This window comes from Ictalurus furcatus, chromosome 24 (assembly GCF_023375685.1).
Source record: "Ictalurus furcatus strain D&B chromosome 24, Billie_1.0, whole genome shotgun sequence".
Taxonomy (NCBI): Eukaryota; Metazoa; Chordata; class Actinopteri; order Siluriformes; family Ictaluridae; genus Ictalurus; species Ictalurus furcatus.
Window position 1 is genome coordinate 6912512 of NC_071278.1, and position 11829 is coordinate 6924340.

General features: G+C 39.1%; 1 protein-coding gene across 4 annotated transcripts in view; it reads left to right on the top strand.

Moving 5' to 3' along the window:
* The window catches only part of cbx3a (chromobox homolog 3a (HP1 gamma homolog, Drosophila)), a 10231-nt gene extending 8199 nt beyond the window's left edge, over positions 1 to 2032 (top strand). For all 4 annotated transcript variants that reach the window (XM_053613049.1, XM_053613051.1, XM_053613050.1 and 1 more), the window contains exon 5: positions 1520 to 2032. In XM_053613049.1, the coding sequence (XP_053469024.1) occupies positions 1520 to 1646 (127 nt within the window). In that variant the 3' untranslated portion in view covers positions 1647 to 2032. The remainder of the gene's footprint in view (positions 1 to 1519) is intronic.
* The last annotated feature ends 9797 nt before the right edge of the window (positions 2033 to 11829 follow it).

The window sequence follows — 11829 nt, forward strand, 5'->3', positions numbered from 1 at the left end:
ATGGTCTCTGCTGCACAAACTCTGTCAAGATGGCCTCTTGGTGACCAAAAGGCTTCAAAACTGCACGATAGGGCCATATTGTCTGCTTGTGTGTGTGTGTGTGTGTGTGTGTGTGTGTATAGTTACTGAGCTTAAAACGCTTTACAAATTAAGCACTGGTTCTGACAATAGAAGTGTTTACCGCTTTAAAACTGCGGCAGTGACTACAGTTCTCAAAAAACCTTACATGGACCCTACTGTTCTCTCTAACTTTCCTCCTTTCGCTAACTTTCTTAACCTATCTCTTAATTTCCAAAATACTAGAAAGTATTTTTGCCTCCCAGCTGTAATCTTTCCATGCTCAAAATAATCTTTGACCAGTTTCAATCTGGCTTTTGTCCACTCTATAGTACTGAAGCCGCCTTTGTAAGGGTTGTCAATGACCTACTACTCTCTAGTGACTCTGGTTCTCTCTCTATTCTTCTGTTACTCCAATGTGGTTCTGCTTTTGATGCTGTCTGTCATGACTTGCTTCTCTCCCACCTCTCTATTAGTGTCAAGGGTGCTGCTCTCGTGGCTTACTTCAGACAGTTTTACATCTCCATGTAGGATTATCAGTTCCCTACAGTCCCTCTGAAATTAGGTGGCTCTCAGGGTTAGGTTCTTGGACCTATACAATTCATTATGTACATAATGCCTTTGGGTCAACTTCTTCGCTGCCATGGTTTTATATTGCTAGGTTGCAATATATTCAAAACTCTGCTGCTAGACGACTTGCACATACCAAGCGCTCAGCTCACATTACTCCTATCCTGTCTGAACTCTTTCACATTAAATATAAAATAATCCTGCTTACTTTTAAATCACTTCACGGTTTGGCATCTCACTATCTTGGTGAACTATTTCTCCCCTAAAACCCGACCCGCTCGCTCGGGTCCTCAGGGTCCAGACTCCTCTCTTTCCCTAGATCATGTCTCTCTACAATGGGTGGCAGGTCTTTCAGTGTGGTAGCACCCAGGATCTGGAATTCACTCCCTCTGACTCTTCACAGGATCACATCTATCTTTGAGTTTAAATCTCAACTTAAAACTTTTGTCTTCTTAGTGTGTTGTCCTAATGTGCTTTGTCTTTCTCTTTCAACAACTGTACTATCTGTACTCTGTTCAAAAAAATTATGAAATTTATGAATTATTGCATTAATATTGTAAAGTTTCATTATTATTAGTCATTGCTCAATGTTTTAAACCCCGCTTCATATTAAACTTTCAGTTTGAAATTGCCTTAACTGAGATTCCAAAATGAATGGGCCGACACTTGTTCACTTTCCCGGTCATGAGCAGTCCTAACTAGGCATGTAACAATCGGGTGATTTGGGTTGATGCATCGTGTCTTTTTTTTTTTTTTTTTTTTTTTTTTTTTGTTTTGTTTTTTTTTTTAAATGGTTGAAATGAATTGATTGTTAGATCATTATTGACTTGATTATAATGCATTACATGGTAGAATGTAAATAAACTTTTTTTCTTTCACTTTCTCTTTGTAGGAAGGATTCAGATGAGGCAGACCTGGTGCCAGCACGAGAGGCTAATACACACTGCCCACAGGTGGTCATTGCTTTCTATGAGGAGAGGTTAACCTGGCACTCATGCCCAGAGGATGAACAGCATTAGTGTTCTACAAAACACCTGTATACTATTCCAACCCTAAAGCTCTGGCTTGAGCCACTGTGTGCAACCTGGGGCCAGAATCCTTTTCTTGTTTTGTGTTGCACTGTGGACAGCCTGACTGTTTTACTGCATTGGGTCAAAAGGCCAGGGTGAAAATAGGGGGTTTTTAAGATGAAACTTGCTTCTGTTAGGCTGTTGTGCCACTTTATTTTTGTTTGATGCATTTGTGTATCTCTAGATTTCCATTTGCCTATTTCCATAATTCAGTGTCCACTCAGTTCTTTTGCATTGGGTTCATACTTGACCTGATTTTCAATAGTTCTGCTGTATATTTTCTGTAAATATTTTTTCAGAAAAGGTTCAATTAAAGGTATGTGCCTTTCTTTTAACCTGCTGTCGACCCTGTGTACTTTTGACTGTGATCCAGTCACTCCAAGGAAGTGATGCCCAGTGTTTGGATAACATTAACTGTCCTAATTTTTTTACGGTTCCTGAGCAGACAAAAGTACAAGTCTTGCTCATGGAGCATTATAAGATTATGGGCCTGTTAATTAAAGAAAGTGGGAGTACGAGTCGTACGCGTCCATTAGCCTGTATGGATAAAAATCTTCCATAAAAGGCTCCATGATTGCAGGTATTCCTGTTCCTGAGTGTTGGTACCACAGAAAAATAATACAAAACAGCAAATACACGAACCTGAGTGCAAACTTGAGTGTACAAAAGTAAGTTCTCACATTATGAGCCCCTTCTCTATACAAACCCAGAATTGGTCCTGAGTGCAGACTTTAGTATTCAAACCAAGTGTGAAAATGCCCTAAGGCTCCTAATTTCTTAACTAGGTGTGTATCAATCTTTTGACTTTCATGTCAAACTTGATATGTGAAGCTCATGGGCAGAATTGTGAGGTCTCAAAGTTTGCACCTCCAACTACATTTCTGAAAATGCACTTAAACATGAAACTAGCCCAAAAAGTTACATGAGGGAGATGCATTTTCTTCTTTTATGTCTGTGTGAGAAACAAGTTTACAGTGGTACTCACATGTTCTGATTTGCAACAATATGCTGCTTGATATCCACTAACTAATTTCCCTTTCCCAATCTTTGTAATATATCTTGGAACAGAAATGGCTCTGTAAATTGTAGATACACGATCTGTACTTATACTTTACCTTTGTTAGTCATAGCCCATGTTTCTAGAAGTCTAACCTGCTTTTCCATTAACAAATCTGTTCCAAAACAAACCTCTCTATCCTGCTTGAGGAACAAAGACCACGTTCATTAACGTGACACGAATGAGGATCAATATTCATGATTTACTTTAGTTTTAGTTATTTAAGGAGAAAAAACACACTCAATATTTTGCGACGAACATAGACACACGAGGGGTTTAAATACCAAACGTAATCACGGGTGTGACACAAAGCAGCTGTGATTAATAAGGACATGTGTGGGTGACATGCAATAATATAACAGGGGAAGAGACATGACCTAAACCATAACAGATACACGTGTAGGACGTAAGCAATGTCAAATGCAAACCCGGAATAACAGTAATACTGTAATATTCTTTCAAAGTAATATCATTCCAAATCGCCTACATCTCATGTAAACAATACATTTTCAACTTATTACATCCAACCACTCGTTAAAAAATGTAGTCTATTAAAAAAAAAAAAAGCTCAGCTGTAGGCTGTTCATTAAACTACACACAAAGACATACACACTATAACCTTTTTAGTTCAGCTTGGCAAAAGTGTTTAAACACAACTTTACTACATTTACATTTACATTTATTCACTTAGCAGACGCTTTTATCCAAAGCGACTTACAAATGAGAAAATACAAGCAAAGCGATATATCAAGCAGAGAACAATACAAGTAGTGCTACCATACAAGATCCATTAATTGAATTCCAGAAGAAGCAAAGTGCAGAGTAGAGGTGTAAGTGCAATTTTTATTTTTTATTTATTTATTTATTTTTTATTTTTTTTATTTATTATGAGTTGGTTAAGTGTTCACGGAAGAGGTGGGTCTTTAGCTGTTTTTTGAAGATGGTGAGAGATTCTGCGGTCTAGATTGAGGTTGGAAGTTCATTCCACCACTGAGGAACAGTTAGCGTGAAGGTTCTGGAAAGGGACCTTGCGCCACGCTGAGTTGGAACTGCTAAACGTCGGTCGCTAATCGATCGCAGATTGCGAGAGGGAACGTAGGCCTTCAGGAGAGAGTTGAGGTAGGAGGTGCTGTTCCAGACAAGGTCTTGTAGGTGAGCATCAAGGCCTTGAATTTGATGCAGGCGGCTACAGGAAGCCAGTGGAGGGAGATGAAGAGGGGTGTGACATGGGTTCTCTTGGGCTGGTTGAAGACGAGGCACGCTGCAGCATTCTGAATCATCTCAAGGGGTTTGATGGAGCTGGCTGGGAGGTCTGAAAGCAGTGAGTTGCAGTAGTCCACTAAATGAATTTGCCTTTCGGTTTGTAATTTCACAACTGTCGGGAACATAGTAAACCTTATTATTGTTATTAGCAGTCCTCCTGCTTCTTTTTGCCATATGGTTTAATTACCTTTGGTTGACATCCTTTCTGATATTTTTAATTTAAAAAAAAATCTTTTTTAAAACTCAATGAAATTTGAATGAAATCTTAAGCCATAGCATGTACTGTATGTACTAAAAGAGCTTATCTTCTCAATGCAAAGACAAATTTCATCAAACTTTATAATACATTGTCAGTAGGACACTGTCTGGCCACCCCTCAAATGTCATAATAATTCACTTATATACTTTTTATTGGTCAAAATGGAAAATTTTGTATTAAATTAATTTAAATTCTAAATATAGTCTACTGCATGCTTAGACTTTTGGATCCTGAGGTGTGTGTGTGTGTGTGTGTGTGTGTGTATGCGTGACAGATGGGAGTCTATGGACAGGTTTGTTCTTAGCAGCACAGAATTTAGGTTTATATGGACCCTAATCTAGAGATTCTGTGTAAAATCTGTCTTTCTTTTCTTTCTTTTGCTATCCAAATTATGTGCATGCATAGACCGAGGTTTAGGGACTTTTTTTTTTTAACCTGAATTAACACCAATACCCCACTTTGAAATAAAATAGGATGATTCTAAGAAAAAGAAGGGTAAATTGTGCATATTCTGAGTCCTGTGAATGCATTCAGCTTTTAAACCGTACCAGTGTTTTAGCATTAAGCTACCTTCATACCATAAATGTTAATAATACGTTCATCTATGGTTGCTTTAGTGATCTATGCAAGCTAGTGAGAACTAGTTACCTGTGGTGCGGTCTGCACACAGCTGCATGGCCCCTGCAGATTGTATTAATTTTTATATAGATTAAACTTTATTATTATTATTATTATTACACAGATGCCTGTTCATAGAAGAGGGCATCTAAAAATCACAAAGCCATCATATTTTGTGGCATCACATTCGACTTACCTCAGAAGTATGTCAGAGCTGAAATTAAATAATTTTCCACCACCGTGCATTCAAGCTACAAATTGGAGAAAAAACATGGATGCCTCCAGGTTCTTTGCTGTGTCCCAATTCACCTACTATGCACTAAAAATATGTACTTTATTTGTTAAGAAAATGTACATACTTTTAAGTGTGTAGCAAAAAGTATATGCAAGTGCTGGGACACTAACATGTCATGTAATGGAAGGTTGCCTAGTTGCCTAGTCACGCACACTGTCACCTTAAACATACTTCAGCTTTTCTTATTCATTATTCCTTATATAATTGATAATACATTGTTTAATTGACCATTCCCTTGATGTATTGATATATAGTGCTTAACATTTAAGGGAGTCATATCATGATTTTTTTATGTTTTCCTTTTGTTTTGAGTGTAATGTATCTGTTTGTGCGTGTATAAGCTCTGAAAAGTCCCAAAGCTCATAGTCTCTCCCAAAGGGATTTATTTCACCTAACAGAGAACACTGCTCCGGACCTGCCCAAAACGCCTTTTTTGAAGTCCAGATTTACTTCCGTAATTCCTCTACGTCATGGAGTGCACTATCAGCATAATCCAGCCCAAAGGCAGCCACGAAGAAAGGAGGCGAGGCTTCAGTGAATTGTTTGGCAGCTGTAGACTTGTGAGGAAGGACGTCCAGGTGATGGCAGATTTTGTTGTTTCTTGCTAACAAAGACTAGCTAGATTCTTGAATGTATTTATTGGATTTGACTTGGTAATAGTAGGTTGACTACTGGGTGTGGGTGGTGGGGTGTGGGGATATTGGCCGACGGCCTGTATAGGTCCGGTAATGACTTCTCCCCTGCTTTTCGTTGACCACACACTGAACAACAAAATCTGACATGATGGCAGGAAGGAAGTCTGGAGAGGATAATAATTGCATGGAATTTAGGGATCAGGAGGATGAAAATAGTGATAATCTGCTTAATGTGGTGGTATGATTTGAGGGAGAAAGAGTTACGAAAAAAACTCAGACAGAAAAGGCAAAGAAAATGAAGAATGTGAGAAAAACTAAAGTAGCAAAAGTGGTAAGAGTGGGGGAAAAAGAACTGATAGTTGCAAGGGAGTAATGTCTGGAGTTCCTCTTACGGTTAATATGAAAGCGCTAGAATTTGAGGGTGCATAATAGATCGGATAAAAATGGCAAAAGAATGACGAGAATTGAGAAAAAGGAGACGGAGTCCATTTTGACTGAATTTGACTCAAGAAGTTATATTTTGGATTTATTACGTATGATATAATGGAGTATATTACTAAGCGTATGAGATGATATAACTGCCAGGAATTTGGCCATGTTGTTAAAATTTGTAAAAAAAAAAAAAAAGAAAACAGGCAAGATGTATGTGTGTTTGGGTGGGGGGGGGGGTTGGAGTATGGGAAATGTGGGTAGGGCATTAAACAAAAGTGCTGTAACTGTGGAGGCAGGCAATCACAGTGTTGCCTTTTGGATAATGTGAGGTAATGAAGCCTGAGGTTAAAGTGCAACAAATTAAAGTGAAGGATAAAATTTCCTATGCTGAAGCAGTCAAGAGAAATGAACAAAAAAAGCAGACCAACGATAGTGAATATGACAAAGGAGAGAATGAGAGTGAACATCAGGAATGGAGGAAGTTTTGGGAAGAAGAGAAGAAGTTAGTTACTTTTGTAGCGGGGGTAAATAAATGCAACATCTGAGATCAGGTCCAAAACTGAAAGGATTCAGATTATAGTCAAAGCAGCAGTGCATCATTTGGATTTAAGAGTAAGAGATGAGCTTAATGAGCAGTCAAGTCAGGATTCATCATGGGTGGGATTATAATATTAATAAAGTTGTTCCTTCATTGGAATGCGAGAAGTCTACTTTCAAATGAATGTACAGGACTTTAAGCAGTTTATATCCAGCAGAAGGGAAAAAAACATACATTATTTTTTATACAAGAATCATGGCTAAATCCAAATTTGGATTTTGCTTTAAGTGGGTATGTAGTAATAAGACAAGACAGGGAAAGAAGGTGGAGCTGGAGGGTGTGTCACATTTGTTAAACAGGGGATTCCTTACAAAATTTGGGAAGGGAACAGGAATATGTGGTAATACACGTGTGGGGAGAAAGGAACAAATTTGCACTCATAAATTATTATAATACATGTAAAAAGCTTGAATGGAACAAGCTTGAAGGAATAGAGGGACAAGATAGGAATAACATTGTATGTGTCACATTCCGGAACGTAAAGGAGGTTTAGGATGGAAGCAAGTGCAGTAAAAGACATTTATAGAGATAGAGAGGCAATCAAATCCAAAAGGTAATCCAAAGCATGGTCTAATAACAGGCTAAAGGTCAGGCGATATACCAGCAGGCATAAATAGGGCAAGGCTAGAATCAGAGTCGAGAAACGAGGTCAGTAACATGAATCAAAACGAGAAACAAAGAAGAATTGCTTGGTAAGGCGATAAACTCAATACTACGCAATGTGCACAGAGACACGAGGGGTTTAAATGACAAACGTATTCATGGGTAAAACATGGACAGCTGAAAACAATGATGACACACATTCGGAAAACAACCAATGACTAAACAGGGGTGGGGACAGAACATAACCATAACAAATGCACGTGTCCAACGTAATCAAAGTCACTGTCATTGAAGACCAAAAAGCGTGTGTTCGCTAAGCGCTCGGTTTTCCAAGCACACTGCAATACTGCAGCGCTAACCCAAGGGGAAATCGTGGCAGTATGGTGTGGGTATTTTAATGTGCACAACACATTGTGGGGAAGGAAGAAAAAAAAAAAAAAAAAGGATAAAATGAACCAGTTTTAATGGAAGTAGGAAATTTAGTGTGTTTCAATGATGGAAATAAAACAAGGATTGATATTAGCACAGGAAAGGAAACTGTAATTGAGCTTACATTGACATTGCGGTAATATACATTTAAGAATGAGTTTAGGAATAAGTTTTTTATTATGTGTGTATCAGACACACATCAAACAGAGTTGCTAAGTGGAGGTCTCTGCCACATCCTGTTCACCTTTTTGTGAGTCAGACAAGAATGGCTTACTGAAGCTATCATATTTGGTATGTGTTGGCTCTTGGTGCCTCCGTCCCAGTCACTGAATTGACGACCAACGATCATGATTTAATCATTGAGTCTAATGTAAATATAACAGCTTAGGTGTCGACCTTCCTTTATCTCTATGATAATGAAGTAGTCTGAACGATATAGTTATGTTGATTGGATTAAGGGCTGGTGAAACTCCATGGTCTGGGGAGGGTTCCTACAACGGCTTACTTCCTTTATACACTTTGAGTACAGTCATCAACTGAGTGCTTTGTCTTCTCATGGAAGAACAGCCCCTAAATATCTTTAAAACTACAATGTATTGTTTTAAAGCCCATTCACACCAAGGACGATAACGATATAGTTCTAAAAATCGTTCTAAATATAAAAGAATAGCACACCACACCACAACTATAACAATAATGTCACAGAAATTATATCATTGGAATCACTTTCAATACGATTTTATGATGAAGGATAAAAACATTGACAGCCAATGAGAATCCATCCTGCTTTAAAGAGCTCGAACATTTAAGCAGCAGATGACATAACTGCAGCGTGTGCTTAGAATAAACAGAACAATATCGTGCGTTGGTGTGGACACTAATATACAGTGCATCCGGAAAGTATTCACTGCGCTTCACTTTTTCCACATTTTGTTATGTTACAGCCTTATTCCAAAATGGATTAAATGCATTATTTTCTTTAAAATTCTACAAACAATACCCCATAATGACAACTTGAAAGATGTTTGTTTGAAATCTTTGCAAATTTATTAAAAATAAAAAACAAAAAAGCACATGTACATAAGTATTCACAGCCTTTGCCATGACACTCAAAATTGAGCTCAGGTGCATCCTGTTTCCACTGATCATCCTTGAGATGTTTCTACAACTTGATTGGAGTCCACCTGTGGTAAATTCAGTTGATTGGACATGATTTGGAAAGGCACACACCTGTCTATATAAGGTCCCACAGTTAACAATGCATGTCAGAGCACAAACCAAGCCATGAAGACCAAGGAATTGTCTGTAGACCTCCGAGACAGGATTGTATGGAGGCACAGATCTGGGGAAGGGTACAGAAACATTTCTGCAGCATTGAAGGTCCCAATGAGCACAGTGGCCTCCATCATCCGTAAATGGAAGAAGTTTGGAACCACCAGGACTCTTCCTGGAGCTGGCCGCCCGGCCAAACTGAGCGATCGGGGGAGAAGGGCCTTAGTCAGGGAGGTGACCAAAAACCCGATGGTCACTCTGACAGAGCTCCAGCATGTCTCTGTGGAGAGAGGAAAACCTTCCAGAAGAACAACCATCTCTGCAGCACTCCACTCCACCAATCAGGCCTGTATGGTAGAGTGGTCAGACGGAAGCCACTCCTCAGTAAAAGGCACACGACAGCCTGTCTGGAGTTTGCCAAAAGGCACCTGAAGGACTCTCAGACCAAGATGAAACAAAGATTGAACTCTTTGGCCTGAATGGCAAACGTCATGTCTGGAGGAAACCAGGCACCACTCATCACCTGGCCAATACCATCCCTACAGTGAAGCATGGTGGTGGCAGCATCATGCTGTGGGGATGTTTTTCAGCAGCAGGAACTGGGAGACTAGTCAGGATCGAGGGAAAGATGAATGCAGCAATGTACAGCGACATGCTTGATGAAAACCTGCTCCAGAGCGCTCTAGACCTCAGTCTGGGGTGAAGGTTCATCTTCCAACAGGACAACGACCTTAAGCACACAGCCAAGATAACAAAGGAGTGGCTACAGGACAACTCTGTGAATGTCCTTGAGTGGCCCAGCCAGAGCCCAGACTTGAACCTGATTGAACATCTCTGGAGAGATCTGAAAATGGCTGTGCACCGATGCTCCCCATCCAACCTGATGGAGCTTGAGAGGTCCTGTAAAGAAGAATGGGAGAAAGTGCCCAAAAATAGTTGTGCCAAGCTTGTAGCATCATACTCAAAAAGACTTGAGGCTGTAATTGGTGCCAAAGGTGCTTCAACAAAGTATTGAGCAAAGGCTGTGAATACTTTATGTACATGTGCTTTTTTGTTTTTTCTTTTTAATAAATTTGCAAAGATTTCAAACAAACTTCTTTCACGTTGTCATTATGGGGTATTGTTTGTAGAATTTTAAAGAAAATAATGCATTTAATCCATTTTGGAATAAGGCTGTAACATAACAAAATGTGGAAAAAGTGAAGCGCAGTGAATACTTTTGAGATGCACTGTATATACATATATAGTGGTGGAAATATGCATTGAACGTGTCAACACTTGTTTCAGTAAATATATTTCCAATGAGGTTGTTCACATGAAATTTTCACCAGACATCAGTATTAACTCAAGAAATCTGGAAATATAAAGAATTCACAACATTAAAGTCCATAAATAAAGTGGAATGACACGGGGAAAAAGTATTGAACACGCTAAGAAAAAGCAGTTCTCTAAGGCAAGGCAAGGCAAGTAACCAGCTGAAATCCATAAGTAATTATACCTCCTATCTGTGCAAATTAATATCAGCTGGGTTAGTAAATTGATGGTCTATAAAAAGGCTTTTCGTTACCAAAGTGTCACACAAGAAACAGCTCATGATGGGTAAAAGCAAACAGCTCTCCCAAGACCTTCACAACCTTATTGTTGTGAAACATATTGATGTGATCGGATACAGATGTATTTCAAAACTTCTGAATCCTCCAGTAAGCACCATTCGGGCCATTATCCACAAGTGGAAGGAACATCACTCCGTCATCAACTGGCCAAGCTCAGGAGCTCTTCGCAAGATTTCTGACCAAGGAGTCAGAAGAATAGTCAGAAGAGTAGCCCAAGAGCCAAGGACCACTCGGAAAGAGCTCCAGAAACACTTGGAGGCATATTATATTTACTGAAAAAATTTTTGAAGCATCACATACGTATTTCCCCCACTGTATGTTTCCCTAATAAGGTCAAGACTGGATTATGGTAGTGTGGCATTTGGCTCAGCAGCAAAATCTATAATAGTGAGGCTGGACACTATGAGAAGCGATGAGAACATCACCAGTGTGCTCGTTACAGGTAGAGGAGGAGAAATGCCATTGAGTCTCTGCCAAAAGCAGCTGCTTGTTAATTATTGGATTAGTTTGAGGGGGCATGGAGATAGTCACCCAAGTAAAAGGGTGTTGCAGGCCAGTTGGGAAAGAGGAAAAGTTGAAAATTTAAGCTTTGGTTGGACAGGGGTTGAAGCAGCGAGAGACCTGGGAGTATATGAAAAGGAGTTTTGCCAAACTGTAGTATGGCCTAGCATCCCTATGTGGATGTTAGATACTTTTGTACTAGATCTGGAACTACTACAAACCAAGGCAATGAATAAACAGACCGATTTGGTGAGTGAATTTAATAGATTAGTGAAGTATAAGTACAAACATTTTTAACACATTTTACAGATGGATCAAAAGATCGAGTTACAGGAAATACACTCTCTGCAGTATTAGTTCCCAGTCAGAGGAACGAGATATACAGGCCGACCTCTAAATTTTAAGTATATGCTGTTGAGCTATATGCCATCTTGATAGCATTAGAATGGATTGAACAAAATAAACCAAATAAAGCTTTGTAGTGATTCAGTATCTGCCCTCTGGAGTCTTAAATCAGGTATAGCCAGAAATCATCAGGAACTATTTTATGAAATAAT